Source organism: Ruditapes philippinarum, unplaced genomic scaffold (genome assembly GCF_026571515.1).
Source record: "Ruditapes philippinarum isolate M1 unplaced genomic scaffold, ASM2657151v2 ctg1251_1_1_1_1, whole genome shotgun sequence".
Lineage (NCBI taxonomy): Eukaryota > Metazoa > Mollusca > Bivalvia > Venerida > Veneridae > Ruditapes > Ruditapes philippinarum.
The window spans coordinates 19,586-39,045 of NW_026859643.1; the positions used below are offsets into that span (position 1 = coordinate 19,586).

A 19,460-nucleotide genomic window follows, 5' to 3' on the forward strand; every position below is an offset into this window, starting at 1 on the left:
TAATAAGGGGCAATTACAAAGGTGTGGTACGTGTTGATCATGCGTTACACATATGGATTATAAATGATTGCATACATGTATATCCGTTGCTATTAATAACCACGATCATAAAGAAATAACAAGTAATATTCTAATTTCTAGCATGCCAATCAAAGTTCATAATGAACAATGTCTTTCGTCAGCTCATCCATAAGTGATATACATTTCTGGTAGTTTATAAGAATATCTTGTCATCATATGTGTTCTAGTTCATCTTCACTTGCTGCATTTCTTGCTTGGACGCCCTTTGATGCTTTGCATCAATGCTTTTCTTGTTATCATTGTTATTATATCATCAACCGCGAATACATTCGGAACTGCCTCGGCTATTATCTATAATAACCTCGGAAACAATACGGATTGAAAGTAGTTCTACCACTTGGTTTCAGATGTAAACAGAAACAGAGATAATGTAAAACGAATGTATATATTTGACATCTAATGTATGTTCCGGTACACTTATGCTTGAAAATATGCCTGACAACAATTACAAATATGCCCACTGATGTTCAATTTTAAACAAATCCGACCAAATGTCAACAGGTTGGTTTTTTGTACTTTCGGTTTCTACAACCATAATAATAAATTTATAAATAATGTATTGTTTGCTTTTGTACCTATGAATTCACTTATTTTGGTGGACTTTTACTACATATATTGGAAATAAACTTGTCAACAACTCCCAGCATTAAATTACTATGTTTAGTTTCTTAGCGTAGGTTAGACCGAAATACCGCATCCGTTCTGTGTATTCATACTATTGTGTTCGAGGTCCTTATCCGAAGAGTGACGGAAAGGGCCGAGTAGTTGCGATTGCCGCGAATATTTTAATCATTAATAATAAACATACCAAATAATGTAGTATCATTAAAATTGTGGGAACGTTACATGAAAACGTTTTCAACGACATAACATAAGTATGATTGTTTATACCTTATATATAATATTAAACGGGCATTTAGCATTATCTGCGATATCTGGCAGTGAAATAACTATATTCATTAAAGGGAGGTAATAATGTCAACATGTTAATTGTATAAATTATATACACGAAATCCATTAATTATCTTAGTGAAACAAATTCATTCATGACTTTTAAAAATTACGAACAATATTATGATAATTCTCAAGAATGTTGAAGCAGTGACACAATATACTGTCCCAGGTCCAGGACTGAATAAAGAAATGAAATGTTTAAGAATTTAAACAATAAAAACACATGTCTGGTTTTCTTCCTCATAATCGGCAGTCTTCAAAGGCATTTGTTAGTGTATTATTATTATTAATTAAAATTTAATTTCTTAATTTATTTGTCATTTTCAACATCATCCAAAAATATTGACAATAATTAAACTATAGACCAAATGCATTCCGCTTATTGGCCGGTTAAATTAATCAATTACTTATTTTTCATTTATCCGTTATCTGGCCATATTCAATAAGATCATGTATAATAACAAGACCGTCTTTCTCCTCGGGTCGGCGGTTTTCGGCGATCTTTAAAGACCGGCAGAGACCATCGACTTTATTGTGCCAATAAAATGAGACGTATTCTCTTGTTTTCGATCATTTCATTAACATAGGCCGTTAAGCTGGATACCAGTATTATTTTAACCAATGAATAAAGAGTAACACCATTTCTGCTGAAAAGACAAACAAGGAAATTGACTCAACATCATCATTTGATGATTGCGAAAAGCTAATTTTGTCTTAGATCAGTGACCAATTTATCCCCATTAGCTATTTGAAAAGTAGAGAAAGATGAATGACAAGCAAAGTTTTTTTCAGCGTGTGTTTGGCACCGGCAAAAAGGGGGAGAAAGAGCCCACACCCCAAGAGGCTATCCAGCGTTTAAGAGAAATTGAAGAAATGTTAATGAAAAAATCAGACTTTTTAGAAAAGAAAGTAGACTCTGAACTGGCAACAGCAAAGAAACATGGCACAAAGAATAAAAGAGGTAAAGAAATTTCCTTAAAATTGGAACATAAAAAATAGAGCGACTATTGGGGCTAATTATAATTTTTTGGTTAACACTGGTAGTTACTCGGCCCTACTGGCATGCGAGCAGTTCCCGTACAGAAGCAGTACCCGTATTTTTCATTTAAACGCTTGATTTTTACTTGCATTCATCAAAAATTCATTTCAAATCAAGCAGATACATAAACGAGACAAAATCTAAGTGTCAGTTCGGCAGTACGTATATAAAGTCTCATTTTAAATCACTTTCACCTGTGCGTCGTCAAAACGTGACCTTGTTTTCTCTGGGGGATTCCGTCCTTGCGCGCATGCGCAAAAATACTTACACGTGAGGCTTGTTAAAGGGTTTTCCACTAATACCACCTGTTTACAAATAAGTAGGCAATGTGATGAAAACTTGTTTAATTAGCAGAATGTTGACCAATATTACTATATATAATAATTTTATGGCTTTGATGCGTAAAATATCATGCATACAAGCATGCTATTGCCTGTAAATGCGTTGGGGTAACGGTACCGGGTAATAGATACCCGCGTTTAGTCTACGCTCTATTTCCTGAATTACATCTATTTATCTTTTAGATAATGGTCTGTTCAACAATTGTTAATGAAAAATAGGTCCGATATAATAAAATTGTATAATTATAATGGGTTAGATTTTATGTACGGGAACTACTTCTCTTCATACAAAATAATTGATAATTTCGGTACCCCATATGAGGCCTCATAACTAAGGGTTATTCTATGTTTAGAACATGATGGAATTTCCATGATTTGTGTGACGAGCTGAATATTGATGTGTAACATTCAAATTTTGGTGAGTGAGCGTAATAAAAAATAATGTTTAAGTAACTACGATTTTTGTACGGGAACTGCTCGCATGCCAGTATACCAACTTGGCATGCAAACAGGACATTTCAGCTCCAAACCAAATTGGCCCCTAAGTAGAAATCGGCGCCTAGACGTTTCGGCCCGTTTCTGTGAGACGTTTCGGCCATTTTTATGACATTTAAAAAGGAATTTTCTTTCTTAATATCTTTAATAAATAATAGTTGATTACTGGAGGATTTGTACCATAGAGGAAACATACCAGGATAGTGAATAGTGTAACCTGTATAACACAGTCAGAAATGGGTAATGAAACAAATAACAATCAAATTACAAACTATGAAACATTATTATTGTTATTATATTATAATTGTAATTACAAAAATACAATAGATTTTAATTAATGCACAAATTTGAAGAATAAACAACTTTGCCATTATCCCTTATATCCCTTTATTAACTATTTCTATGTATGTGGTATGTAACTTCCAAAAATGGTACATTTAATTTTATGTATCCTCGAGTGACCAGTTTCGACGCCCTTAAGGATTGTTTTGTATGCATCTATAAAAACCATGTGATTGTATTGTATAAAATGTTTTAACTTTTAAAAAAATCTCTAACCTTTATGAAGTGGGTAAATTTAAGCTGTTTTCCAGCTATTCCTTTTCATGAACCAGTCTTCGAAATAAGCGCCAGTCCGAGGCCCGAGGCCACTAAATTTAGCATCGGTCTGGTGATTATTGCAAGGTTGGTGGTCCGACGGGCCAGTAGATTTTTGGCCATGACAAAGTACCATAAGAAAAAAATCATCAAGATAATGAGGCAGGGTTCTAAAAAAAGATCGATCTTTTTGCAAACAAAACCCACCATTTTCAGTCCTTGATGTACAAAACACCCACGAGAGAAGTCTAAATTGTATTTAGTAATGGAGGCCGCCAATTTTTTCTTGGATATTTTCTGTACTGCACCATATAATCACGGAAATTCAACCATTGGTTTGTGATATTGAGTTATTAGTAGTATATTTTGTGTGAAAGACATTTGTTTGAAGCAAATTGTGTCATATATTACGATTTCACCATTATACTAAGTATTAAATAAATTATTTACGAATAATAGTAAAGGGACAAAAACATTTATGACCTAGAAGGCTTACATAATTATTTATGAATTACTTTTATCAAAACCTGTTATGTTTTTATCACCTTTAGCAATTAAGCTTTTTCGTAATTCTAGATATCTTTCATAGAATCAAAAAATATCTAAGCTTTTATTTTGTTTTGCTCACAATACAACTTGTCTTCAAAATGTCTAAAAAGGAGAGAGAGAAAACAAACTCATGAAACTTTACATAAAATATAATTAAGCATTGTTAATGTTTATTTCTAGTCAGTTATACCTAAACATTTGGTCCTTATAGATTTTCCAAAGCTGTCAACATATGGCCCAGAATACAAGAAGTAATATGCTTCTTTCAAAATTATCAAGGGAAGCATGAAAAAGTGCTTTCCTTTACCCATCAATTTATTACCTATCTATGTATTTGGTCCGACTAAAAATCACCAGGTCCAGTAAGATCTAAAATTTTAATGGCCCGAATGTCCTGTGCTTTTTAAAGTTTTTCGTGAAGACTGATGAACAATCCTAATTCACTTCATCTGGGAGCGGCCATTTTTATTTAGAGTGCCCTAAAACGACGCCATTGATTGGCTAATTTCATTACACACTACAGGAAACTGTACACCATAATACTTTTACTTACGTTGTTCACCAATATCAAGAGCATAGACCTGCAAAGTATCAACAAGTGAAAAATAGTTTATCTATTCTTTATTTCTTTCATAAATAAAGCATTATTATATGTGGTAAATGCTATTTTTGTATTTTTACAGTGGTTTGGACGGTTGCCCTAGTCTGTTTGACCTCCACTGCTGAAAAATATAGGTCGGAAAATAGCATATCTTTACTTTCTTTGTTGAACCTGCAAAAACAAAATAATACATTAAGTGGAGCAACTAATTAAAATATGGCAATTCATTCCATCCAAATAAGATAAACATATCCAATTAATTTTCAATTAACATTCAATCATCGATTAATAACCGTTAAAAAAATCTATAACACGTACTGGTTGCTTTAGGGTGAAAAAATGCGCCAAAAACAACACTATTGGGTAATTTTTACTGCCACGTGACCTGAGAATAAGGAAATGAGGTCAGCAGACAGGGAGGTATTTTCCAGCCGATTTTTTCAAGGAAAACGTGACATAGTAAAGTGAGGGTCAAAATTGCATTAGTGAAATCATACAAAAATCGCTTAAATAAGGTATAACATGCTAAATATTACCTTTGGGTGTTTTACTTACTACATATTGTTACCTAACCAACTAGAGGAATCCCCTTTTGCCATAGCGTAGTACAGTAGTGACGTAAGCGGCCGCTTATATCAATTATGAGGCAAAATATAAATGGCGTCTAAATAAGGCAGCGTAAAAACAGGTCACTTGACGATACAAGACATTAATAGTTTATTCAGCATCAAACATTTTACAATGTTTTTAGCATACAAAGGAGGAAGAGTACATGACTATCAATAATGATTAATACTTAATTGATTACATTTAACTTTTAATACAAGAAAAAAGATTGATCAGTTAAATATGAATTGAATCAGCTACACAAGGTTCATGTTTATACCTCCGGCGCATAAAATGAGATTCTCGTGCATGTGTATGTTAAACGTTATCAATACTTTAAATAGATCTACTTAGTAACTATCCAGTAGGAAACCAACAAAATGCGGAAAAAATCGTGAGTTTAACTTACATTGTTTGTATTATAGATTGAAGATGCTGTATGAACTGTTATTTATGCGTCGCGACTTAAATTCGCATAGTATTTAAATTTAGCTACATTTATGATTATAAATAGTTTTATTCGAACATGATGATAATAGTACCTTAATTTCTTGATATTCGGCCAGTGACAGAAGTAAGGCTAAAAATATTTTTTCTTAAATCACGATAAAAAGGACAAACTACAGTGTTAGCGATTTTCCCTAACTTTACTGAGTACCTGGGACTCAGTGCTAATAGATCTGTTACGTCCCAATTCAAATGGAACGAGTCCTCAATTACAAAAATGTCAATGTTTGCATAACTTCATAATACAATCAAATTTGTGACTGTTGATGTTCGCGGATACCATTGATAGGTTGGCCCAAAACGAGGCCGAGCACTTGCTCCTAGTCTACGTTTGGGATATAAATCTGCATTGCTAATGAGAAAGGAACAAATGAAAATGAGGTGAAAGTCAAGTTCTTATAATACAATTTATTTAAAGTGAATAGAAAATCATTTTCAAGCAGAGCAAAAAAACTTAAGAGAGAATTGACCAATTATCGGGGAAAAAGTGTTTCGTCCCAGGGACTCAACAGCCCTTTTTTTCTTTCCTCCCTGGCAATTTTAGCGAGTAAATTGATATGTTTACTCAGTAAACGCGAACACTGAACTAGAAGAAAATGGTATTCCGATTCAATTTGATTCATATTACATAACCTACATAATCAATCTTCTTTTTGAATGTCTTCTGTTTTCAATATTTAAGCTATGTGACGAAATTCTAAATCAAGTTAATGCTTTTATGGTATTTATTTTCATAGATGATATTAAGGTATTTCTCAATCTCAGGCTTGAATTCATGTTTATATGAATGAAGTCGATTTGAATCATTAATTTCCCCATGCCATGTTTGCATGTATGAATAATAAATTCTTTTCTTAATTTCATGAAAAGGAATGTCGATTTCAAATTGGTGGTCCAAAATAAAGCTAAAACCATGGCTATCTAGTATAGTCTTGATTTGGTATGCCCAATTATTTTGTGCGTAATGTCTGTTAAAATCAGTGTCATGTTTTAGCTTTAGAAATGTCTGTAAAATCAGAGAATTTGAGTTGTGCGATAATATTTTCATCCAGTATTTTAACATACCCGGTAGTGATCTTTCGAGTAATTTCAAGGGTAAAACGCCCAGTTTCATCATATAGTGCTGATAAGTTGGTTGATCGTATAACACATAGTATTCGTCTTTAAAATTTGGTGTGTACAACTTCTATCTCCCTGGCCTTATGGTGTCCCCAAATCTCAGATCCAAAGTCAAGAACTGAACCAACCAACATATCAAATAACTAAAATTTCTTTGGAAAAGTAAATTCTGCGTCATTTAAAAAAATAAAACAAATTGAATAATGCAAAAGATACATATATCACTAACAAAGAGCATGAACAGCAGCAAGCTTAGGTCTCCCTGCTTGTGACTTTATCACAATTGAAGAAATCTGAATTTGTATTTTTAAACCTTATGCAAGATTTTACTACAGTATACATCTATTTGATAGCTCGAACAAATTTAGAACTTGAGATTTGTAGGGCTGTCATTGAATATCGCGATACCGATATATCATCGATATTCATCATCCAATACAATATCCATACACACTTTCAAATATCGATAGCTAAATTTATTTATTTCTATTAATAAATGTATACCTCTCAATTTTGCCTAATAAGAGAAGTCACTTTTTCCAGTTTTCTAGGCTAACTTGAACTTTAAACTCTGTTTTCAAATGTCAGTGACAAAAATAACAGAAAAAAGACACTTTCTGTTAGTTTGTAGTATTAGTAGTCTCATACAAGTATGCATAACACTATGATCCTAATTTAAAACACACATTTAAATGTTTTTTATTGTATCCACTGTGAAAGTCGATATATCGTCCATATTTGTCTCTCGATATATTGATACAAAATTGTCCTAGAGATTTGCAGCAACAAGTTTTTCATATAAAAAATATCTTATCTATTTAATAAAAGCATTGTTTGTAATCTATTAAAGCGCAATACATCTTTTTTCCAGAATTTAGGACCTTAAGAATACTAGAGTGGAGAATAAATATACAATCAGTTAAATCGTTTTACTCTTTTGAAAGCCAAATTGGTTTCTTGAAATTTTCTCATATTTGTTTGACCAGGAAGTTAACCGATTCAAAAGTTGTTTTTTTTTCAAGGTGTAACATTAATTATTTATAGGTTATTGTTGCAGATTTTGATAATAAATGTTTGTTTCATTATTGTTCTGTGTCTTGCTTTTTAATTGTTTAAAATTAAAACAACAATATGATACAATAATATTTATTCAGCATTAAATTGTATTGTATTGTTAAAAAAATGCTTCTTGATAATAAACAGATAAAAATCTGTTCCAGTGTTTAATTGTGTACTATTTTTTGTTTAAAAAAGTTTATTCTTTTCAGTTTGTTTTGATTACTACTATTTTAGCCGCATTCTATTACAAAATCATAATTTAACGAATCATTTAATTTTCTCATTCCTTTTATTCATTCATTTATGGCAATGCTATGAATTTCTGGTATAAAAAATGTAAAGGTAAGATTTATTCTTAACTTATAATGGGGTCGATTTTGTAAAGGGGCAAAGCGTCCCCATATTAAACACTGTTAATACCATAGCAAAATACCAATATGTAAGGAAATAAAATATATATGTCTATAATTGGACAAGTTTAGTATTAAGTTTGAACAGAACTTTTATTTTATATATATACATGTATGTAATATATATAACATAACGTATCATAACATATTCTTTATTTGGCATAAAATGGCAATATACATTTATAGCCAATACAGTAAACAATCATGTAATGTAAGAACATGATATACAATATAAATACCTTAACGAATTTTAATGTTTTACAGAGAAAGTTCTTGTTGCTACAAAATTTGAATATATTTAAGTTCCTGTTATCTTGCAATGGAAGAACATCATTAATAATTTAAAGACCTTGACAAAAAATTTTGACAACTGAATAAATTTAAGCTACTAATTGTTGTCAGCTCTTTCTTTAAATGAAAAATACCAAAAATTTGACAAGTAAAGTAATAACTGTTGTCCATTTTTTCATATGAAAAATACAAAAAAAAAATATATGACAAAATTAAAAATATACTAACTGTTGTCAGTTCTTTCTTTAAATGAAATATACAAAAATTTTGACAGGTTATTCAACATTTGCGTATTTGTTGTAGACATTAGTTTTTCAAATTTATGAATTGACGGCCAACAACAATAGTATGGTTTTAAATATTTGCGACATAAACTATAGTATTTGGGGCAAACTAGCAAAAAATGGAATTCATTTTCTATCACGTTTAAATTGCAATTCGTACATAGTCTGTTTTCTCGCGCTATGTTTTCGTATCGACCTGTTTCTATTGCTAGGTTATGGGATGACAATCTAAATTTTGTAAGTGATATTCGAAATTTGTTAATGTTAACTTTATTAAGATATTCTTCAGTTTCGAGTGAGCGTTTATAGATGCTGTATGACGATAGTCTACTAGAATTTCTTATATTGCTATACCATTCTTACTTGTAAATGTCCAATATTCTGTTCTTAATTTGTTGAAAATTGATTGTTATATGTTCTTGATTAATCCATATGTTTGACATTCCTATTTCATTTAAAATCTGTTTAATTTGGCATGCCCAGTTGTTACCACCATAAGAAAGACCGTTTTCTGCATCAAATTTTAAGACATTATACATATGTTTAAGCAGACAGTCACTTTGTAAACTAATATATATAGTCCTTGTCTTAATGTATATTTACTTTTTAATCCCATTTGGAAGTCGATTACACCTATCATCTACAATAAACACCCATGTTTATCATAGATAAAAGATGATAATTATCCCCCGCCGATGGAATCGGGAGGAGGATATAGTTTTGGCATTGTCCGCACTTCCGTCCGTCCGTCCGAATTTCGTTTCCGGAGTAGTTCTCTGCAACTACTGGCTGGAATTCAACGAAACTTTATAGGAATCATCAATATGAAGAGGAGATGCGCATATCGTCGGCTTGTTCCGGTCAGACACTTTAACTCAGAGTTATGGCCCTTGATTAGTAATGTAGTATGCATATAGAGTAAAAATCGTTTCCGGAGTAGTTCTCTGCAACTACTGGCTGGAATTCAACGAAACTTTATGGGAATCATCAATATTTTAAGAGGAGATGCGCATATCGTCGGCTTGTTCCGGTCAGACACTTTAACTCAGAGTTATGGCCCTTGATTAGTTATGTAGTATGCATATAGAGTAAAAATCGTTTCCGCACTACTTCTCTGCAACTACTGGCTGGAATTCAACGAAATTTTATGGGAACCTTCAATACCAAGAGGAGATGCGCATATCGTCGGCTTTTTCCGGTCAGACACTTTAACTCAGAGTTATGGCCCTTGATGAGTTATGCAGTATGCATATGGAGTAAAAATCGTTTCCGCGCTACTTCTCTGCAACTACTGGCTGGAATTCAACGAAACTTTATTGTACCTTCAATACCAAGAGGAGATGCGCAAATCGTCGGCTTGTTCAGGTCAGACACTTTAACTCCAGAGTTATGGCCCTTGATTAGTTATGCAATATGCATATGGAGTAAAAATCGTTTCCGGAGTAGTACTCTGCAACTACTGGCTGGAATTCAATGAAACTTTATGGGAATCATCAATATCAAGAGGAGATGCGCATATTGTCGGCTAGTTCCGGTCAGACACTTTAACTCAGAGTTATGGCCCTTGATTAGTTATGTAGTATGCATATAGAGTAAAAATCGTTTCCGCACTACTTCTCTGCAACTACTGGCTGGAATTCAACGAAACTTTATGGGAACCTTCAATACCAAGAGGAGATGCGCATATCGTCGGCTTGTTCCGGTCAGACACTTTAACTCAGAGTTATGGCCCTTGATTAGTTATGCAGTATCCATATAGAAAAATATTTGTTTCCTCGCTACTTCTCTGCTACTACTGGCTTGAATTCAATGAAACTTTATGGGATACTAAGAGGAGATGTGCATATAGTCGACTTGTTCCAGTCAGATACTTATAACTCAGATTTATGGCCCTTGATTGTTATGTAGTATGCATACATCTCTTTGGCATTTCCACATTTTACTATTTAACACAAAGTTATGGCTCTGTTATTGCCCTGAATATTTATCAAGTTCAAAGAATATTACTGTTTATGCCATGATTAATATATAAATAAAGCCTTATGTCTTCAGTTGTTGTGTTAATAATAACCAGTAATCGGCGGGGGATATAAATTCAACGAATTTGCTTGTTGACTCTCTAATTGGATGACAAAAAACTTGATACAATACTTGACACTTGGCTCACTCACCAACTTGGTGGGGGGGGGGGGGGTGAAGTGTCTCAATGAGATTTCATAAAAAGAAGGATGAAATGTCTGCAAACAATGGCTTTGGATGAAGTGTCTGTAATCTTTCCTTATATCATTACTGGTATTTCTTACTTTCTTGTTATGTAACCCTTTAATTAAACTTTGAAGACCTAAAGCTAATTAGTTCAAAATATTAAACCTATGCTCTATTATAGTTTATGCTTTGCAGCATACAGTTGCATACTTGACTCACATCTAATTGCTTCATTTAGTTTTCTTTAGTATAATACTAAATATTTTGAGCTAATTAAGTACAAACTAGAAGTTATACATGTCTAGATTGTACACCACCAATGTAGAGGTATGATTTCCTCAACCCCAACAGGTCCAAAGTCCTCAGAGAGCTAATCTCTCACCAAGATCCTTATGAAAGGGCATCAGATATTCTTATTAAGTTGAAAAGTTAGAAATTAATTTTTGTCTTTTCAGTTGCATTGCAAGCATTGAAAAGAAAGAAGAGATATGAAAAACAACTACAGCAAATAGATGGTACATTGTCAACTATAGAGTTCCAGAGGGAGTGCCTTGAAAATGCCAGCACAAATACAGAGGTACTTAAAGCCATGGGATCGGCTGCCAAGGCTCTGAAGAAAGCACACAACAATATGTAAGTATTGAAAATATAACCTCATATAGTTTAAAACTTAGAAAAGTTGCAAGCATTCAAACATTTGACATTCCATTTTGAGGATACAGAAACTTAACAAAGGTTGCTTGAAAAATTGATACCAAAAGTATTATATAATACATGTAGATAGTTTTAATGAAACTGAAGGTGGGTATGTTCAGAAATTCTGCCAAATTTTGTCATTTTTCAATGGGGCATTGTTAAATCTTAAATACTAATTACTAAGTACAATATTAAACATGTGTGCAAAAAATAAGGGGAGGTTGAGTATCCAGAAAATATAAACATTTTAAGGTGTAAAGTTGCCTTAGTTTAAAAGTGTATACAAAACTACAAATATTTTTGATTAAAGATTGTTTCAAGAACAAAAAAGAAAAACGATGACTTGACCAGGCAAAAAAGAAGAGAAAAGTATAAAAATTGAGAAAAAAAAGTTTGCCCTAGTTGGGCTTTAACCCACCCACCTACAATCCCTCTTTGCTCACTGAAAATGAATGTTCTTGTGCATTTGGCATCTAATACTTTTGGGATAAGGGATAAGTGAAGGTCAAACGTTTTTAAGTCAACTGAAAATACAGAACAAAGATACAATTTTCTTGCACCGAGTGACCTTTGTATCCATTGTCTTAAGGTCTTAAGGTCTTGTGTTAGTACTTACTAGTGATACTGTCCATCATTTAGTATTTTATTGACATCATTATATTGTAGGGACGTAGACAAGGTTCATGATTTAATGGATGATGTAGCCGAACAACAAGAGATTGCCAATGAAATCAGTGACGCTATATCAAACCCTGTAGGCTTTAATGCAGATATGGATGAGGTAAATTATATTACGTTATTTTGGGATGTTATTGTTTGAAACAAGCACTTTCAGAATTTTTTCTGATCATATATTTGATAAATTAATTCAATTCAATATCTTTTGCTTAAATGGGAAAAAAGTTATTAAAATAAAAATTTGTCTTCAATTCAATTACTCTCTGTGGTAATTTTAGAGCTAAAGAAGCATGCAGGTCTTTAAGGTCGGACATGTCTTCAATAATCTAGTTTCTCTAGTTTGATACATTGCATTTTGATATCTCTTAAACTATAATTTTGTTGTGGCACTCTTGACTGAGTGGTTAAGGTCATTGACTTAAAACCACTTGCGCCTTACTACTGTGAATTCAACTCTCGCTAGAGACTTTTGATTCTTTTTAAATTCATGTGATGAAGCTATACAGTAAGCTTATGGAATGTCTATGGTTCTACTCAGATGTCTGTTTGTGCATGAAATAATGCACAGAGTGGCATCCTAGGTCTTCCTCCATCAGTAAAGCTGGAAAGTCGCCATATAACCTCTTCTGTGTTGGTGCAAACTAATTTCCATGAAAATATAATAAACTATATCAATTTGCAATTTCTTATTTTAAAGAAGGCTAGCTCTATAACACAGATTTAGCATGTGTTTAAATGTATATATTTAAATTGTAAACATAAGTGTAATCATTTGAAAATACCAGCAACTTTTCAAAGATATTTTATTAACAGAATGTGTGGTTACTCCCCTTTGTCTAGACAAGTAAATATTATTGTAATGCAATGACAGCAGTTGTTACCTTTATTTCTCTTATTTGAGTACTGTAAGGGATTTTATTAAATCTTAAATAGAGGATTGACATTCTCCCTTTCAACAATTATTTAAACTCAGTGTTTTTTCAGTTTTGTAGAGGAAGTAACAAATGTAGTCAAGGTTGCCCATCCTATAATTATTTCCCTCAGGATGGCTTAAATTTACTTCTAGTTTTAGAAATGATCCCTTTTCTTTTGATTTCACAAGAAAATGTTAAAGTTCTTAAAAACGTAGTGACATGTACTTGGCCCTGGCTGCTGTTGGTTTAAATACTGTGATAAACATTGAATTATTTTCTTATGAAGTAGCTATTCTAAGTGTTGCTTTTACCTGATTGGCAGTCATAGCTGAAGAGGTCTTTCACTAATAGTAACCCTTGGAAGTCAATATAAGACCCTAAGTGTGAAAAAAACAACAAAAAAAAGTGTCAAGTTACTCAAGTATAGCATAAAATAAAAGGACGTCATGTTGTAAAGTTAAGGTGTAGGAATCATGGGTTTGAGACCTGCTCAGATAATGTAAAGTAAAGGTGTAGGGATCATGGGTTGCAGACTTGCTCAGATCATGTTAAGTAAAGCTGTAGGGATCATGGGTTTGAGCTAGGGATGTCATTCGGAGTCCGAATATCCGAACGTTCGGATCACGATTCGGTGTCCGGAGCCAATTTTCTGATCCGGATGTTGGTATAAAATAGAATATTTTAGAATATTTTAGAATATTGATAAAATGTGATAAATACATGCTTTAAAATAATCGTGGAGATGGTGTTGACACCATATTGTATATTGTACCTTAGTTTGACAATACACATCAGAACAAAAAAATCAATAATTAATATAATAATTACGAGTCAGGTATGATACATGTTATTAATCAAATTTAAGTTTTGTAAGATTCAAGATGAATATTCTAAGTCCCGTGCGATTGTCATCGGCAACGATGTTACATTTTTTATGTCCAAATTTAAATATTTATTTAGGCTATTATTTTTATATATATTTCGGCTTACCGACTCGTCGACTCCTTATTTTGAGACAATGAAAAATCTGCAGAAATAAAATAATAAAATCAAGAAATGCACTTACGAATAATAATATGTTAATTATCACAGCTTTTCTTGAAATTGTTACTAAAATTATCCGACAAAATAACTTTCTCCTTTAGTATTAATCAAACATGTGCATTGTTTTAAAAACAATTTTTTCACAGTTTTTTTTTCACTTAGGAACACTTAACATGTGTGTAATTCATATAAGTTTCGGCAACTTCTTTGATGATTCGAATCAAACAGCCAGGGCTTCATGATGGTAAACATCAAAGATTGGCAGATTCTTTTGAAAAGCCGGCTACATGCATGTCAAAGGTCATCGTGTGTAAATTGTATGCGTGTTAACATTATATTGATTTTTTTACGAGTATTATTTTGTTTTCACAAATCTGAGCAAGTGTTATTGTGTATTTTAGCACTAATTGAGGAATTCAGAGAATCAGCGGTGAATTTCATTTTCATTTCATTTGAAATCGTATATTTTAATTTATTGATAACAGTCATATTCTATATGGAAGAAATAAAATCAATAACGGAAAAAGTAACATTCAATTAAAAAGGAAGAAAAACGAAATACTACACTTTGAAAAAGGTCGCGAAAAAATGGTTACGTCATATCATACATCTAAGAATATAACAACGATCCGAACATCCGAATGTATCCGGATGTTTGATTTGGATATCCAGATGGCTGTTTTGGCTCCAGATGACATCCCTAGTACGAGCCCTGTTCCGATCATGTAAAGTTAAGGTGTAGGGATCATGGGTTTGAGACCTGCTCTGATCATGAAAAAGTAAAGGTGTAGGGATCATGGGTTCGAGACCTGCTCAGATCATGTAAAGTAAAGGTATAGGGATCATGGGTTCAAGACCTGCTCAGATCATGTAAAGTTAAGGTGTAGGGATCATGGGTTCGAGACCTGCTCAGATCATGAAAAAGTAAAGGTGTAGGGATCATGGGTTCGAGACCTGCTCAGATCATGTAAAGTAAAGGTATAGGGATCATGGGTTCAAGACCTGCTCAGATCATGTATTTAGTTAAGGTGTAGGGATCATGGGTTCGAGACCTTCTCAGATCATGTATTTAGTAAAGGTGTAGGGATCATGGGTTTCGAGCTCTGCTCAGATCATGTAAAGGTATAGGGATCATGGGTTCAAGACCTGCTCAGATCATGTACAGTAAAGGTGAAGGGATCAATGGTTTGAGACATTTTCAGATCCATAGGGATCATGGGTTCGAGACCTGCTCAGATCATGTAAAGTAAAGGTGTAGGGATCATGGGTTCGAGCCCTGCTCCGATCATCCTCACATCATCACATGACACCAATACAGACCAGTTCCAGGAAGCAGAAATAAGTGTTTAACTGCAAGTCAAGGTTGAATAAATGAAAACCAAAACAAGTGAAGTTGATGAACATTTCTTTGAACTTACGCAACTGAAAACACCTTTATATACCAAAGCACGAGGATGTGTTATGTTTTAGATAAATCAAATTGCATCTGCCAGTTAACAACTTGTTGTCTATCTATACAATGGTTTTATGTAAATTTATCTCTATTTTACTAACTACAATTATCACTATGGTAAGATATATTATGACAAGAAATAAAAATTCTTATGAGTGTTTACACAAACAAGACATTTAATTTTATAAATAATGAGACATGAACTTTTTATTTGAACATTAAGTTTTCTATAAAGAGTGAAATAATGACTTTGTGGGTTTTGTTTGACGTCATTTCATAAATCAAAAACTTTTCCTAATTTAACAACATACCTTGTTAAACATATCTTAATATTTTTGAGTAGAATTGTTAATAAAGGCTTGTTAACATCTCTATTTTTTAAGTATTGTGTATTTAACAAGTTTTGATTTCTTAATATTCCGTGGCAAAATTTTGTGAACAGAAAAATAGCTGTTGCAAGTGAAGAAAAAATTATACTTATTTATATTTTATATACATGTATTTTTACATTAGCTATGTCATTCATGGATGGACTTCAAAATAATTGTTCCCAATATCAACTTTGTTTACTAAGATGATATGTTATGAACAAAATTTAGCTCTGCAGCCCAAAGGTCAAGTTCATACTTGAATGTCAAAAGTCATGATTTGATTGTGAATTGGTATGCCTGTCCAGTACATGCCTTTTTGTCATTCAGTGACAGATTTTGTAATAGCTTGGCTTAAATATATGGTTCTTTATAACAATTTGTGATGAGTTTATAGCTTAAAGATCAAGGTCATGCTAGGACTTTAAGGTTTATGTTTCAGAAAAGTACATTGATAGTTATGTCCAGTCATCAATTCTGATGTCCGGACAAAATTTATAGTTTAAAGAGATATCAAAATGTGCTCAATGAGAACATGCTAAAGTATTTGTAAATGCAAGTGAAAGGTCATGGTTCTACTGGGCCCTGAACAACAGTTCTAGTTTTAAGCATTTTATCATCTTTCTTCAGTTTTTAAGAAATTTAAATGTTATTATTACAAAAACTTCAAAACAAGAATAAAATATTATGAAGGGAGCATTGCTCAATAGTTAATGTTGAAACCTGTTGTGGGCCGTAAAGCACAGAGGTTATGGGGCAGAGTAGAGAGCACAAGGTGCAGTTGTTACGCAATTGGCATAATTCTGAAAAGAACATTTTTGGATTTATGCCCCTTTTTAACTTAGAATTTTTGTCAAAAATGGTTTATATTTTAACAGACGAGCGTTGACACTGCATGCAGTGCTCTTGTTTTTTAGGGTTTTTTTTTTTGGTTGTTTTTTGCTTTCTTTTTTCAGATTGAAAATGAACAGGTCCATTTAGGATATTAAGTTTGGTAAGGGTTAGAAAAATATAGCAGGGTTGAACTACCTATATTACCATTGTTGTGATTGCTCTTTCAGGATGAGCTTATGGCAGAACTCGAGGAGATGGAACAAGAAGAACTTGACGAGAAATTGTTGGATGTTGGCCCAATGGCAGATGACCTTCCATCTGTACCCACATCTGAACCCGCTGGTTCTAGAAAAGGTATATGTTACATTAATTATTTATAATTTAAAATACATGTGGATTAAATACTGCATATAGTCACATTTTACACAATAAGATGTGTATATTAGGTTTAAGAGTTTGATAAGACTGCATATTCTGTATTAGTATGTGTAAACTATGATTGTTTAGCATTTATAAAAATTGTTTTGTATTGACAATTATGACAAGTCTGAACATTACATATAACTTTTCACAAACTTAGTATATAGTGAAAAGTCAGTCCTGACATCATACAAGATCAGAAGACCTTTTGTTGAAAAATAACCTTAAATGGGTGAGTTCACCAATATGAGTCTAGGAAAGAAGTTTATTCAGGGTGTCTGTTTGACCTCTTGAAATGACTGTTTGACCCTTCAAATTTCCAAAAGGCCTGATTTGACCCTGAGGATTTTAACTGGAGAGTCAAGTTTTGTTAAAATCATAGGGTTCGGCCTTGTAGTTGGTTAAACTTAGTCCATACTGGTCAAAATGACACTCAAGATTTCATGGATAGTGAACACCCTGTTATTGTATTGCCCTCTTTATTGTTATTGTAATATAGTTTTATAAAGTGCCATAAATCGATCATGGGCGCATGGGTGAGTGGTTAATAAGTCAGACTAGTAATCTAATGATCACTAGCTGCATGGGTTCAAACCCTGTCTTGGGCAGGCGGTTGTTTCCTTAAACAAAAAACTTTACACTTATGGCTCAGTACTGGTTGGTTCCAGGAACGGATTCGAAAGCGTGTCTATAAGCTTATATTTTGCTACACAATGGAACTAAAATAAATCTTGTATAAATCAAATCAATTATTTCATTATACTCAAGTTTGTGTCTTTTTTACCTTTATAAAACACTCTCTGATAACAGATCAACATGAATTTGGCTTGGTGTGATATAATAATGTTTTAAAGTGTTTATTCAAGTGACTCCTCTGAGGTCAAAAGGCCTTTAAACATAAAATTTAAAATCTTAAAATATCAAATGAAACCCTTAAAATGGAAAACTCTGCAAAGGATAGCATAGAAATATACTAAGAATTGAATTAAAAATCAATTTTCTATGAGATTCTTAGCCGACTTTAAGAGAAAAGCTTTGCTTATGTATCTTTGTATTTTACCTAATTTCAGTTGCAGCCACTGAAGATGATGATGAATTAAAAGAATTAGAGGCATGGGCCAGCTAAGCAATTTGTGATACTTTGTGTGAACAGTGAATTTATGGAATATTTATGTGTACATTATGTGATTATTCTAAATGAAAAATGCTAAAGATATTGCTGTAACATGGCCAAACAGTCCAGAGTGCTGTGGATTGAATGGCATTTGTTTTAAAGCCACCTTTTTACATTTTGATTTATTAAAGAATTGTGCTGTTTTTTTTGGTATTTTTCCTCGTATGAAAATAAATCTTTCAGTGAAAGAGTGTTTTCAATTTTCTCAAAACAGCAGCTTTTTTCAGAGCTTCATATAAATAAAAGAGATGATTTTTTAATGGCTCAGGGGAAACAAATTTCTTGTCCTATGTTTCTGTAAAATACCAGGAATGAGGTTCTTAAAAAAGTCAATTTATAATATAGATAAGAAACTCCTTGAATTTTGGTCTGTGAGATCAAATAATTGGAGCCGCGTCACGCCAAAACCAACATAATGGGTTTGCGACCAGCATGGATCCAGACCAGCCTGCGCATCCGTGCAGTCTGATCAGGATCCATGCTGTTCGCTTACAAACCCTATAACAAGTAGAGAAACTGATAGCGAACAGCATGGATGCGGAGGCACAGGCTGGTCTGGATCCATGCTGGTCGCAAACCCATTATGTTGGTTTTGTCATGACGCGGCTCATTGTATGTTTGACGATTGATCAGAAGAAAATAAAAACCCTTTAAATGTAAACTTCATTATGCAGTTTTTGATACAGTGATGAAGGTACCAAAATCAAACAAGCTGTTCGTGATGTTGCCCTAGTATTTTTA

General features: G+C 32.9%; 1 protein-coding gene across 1 annotated transcript; it reads left to right on the plus strand.

Annotated features, from left to right (window-relative positions):
* The first annotated feature begins 1,651 nt into the window (after nt 1-1,651).
* On the plus strand, nt 1,652-19,460 carry LOC132757330 (charged multivesicular body protein 4b-like). The gene is made up of 5 exons (XM_060748581.1): nt 1,652-1,996; nt 11,594-11,771; nt 12,501-12,615; nt 17,353-17,479; nt 18,616-19,460. The coding sequence occupies exons 1-5, from the start codon at nt 1,801-1,803 to the stop codon at nt 18,669-18,671; spliced, it is 672 nt and encodes a 223-aa protein (XP_060604564.1). The 5' UTR covers nt 1,652-1,800; the 3' UTR covers nt 18,672-19,460.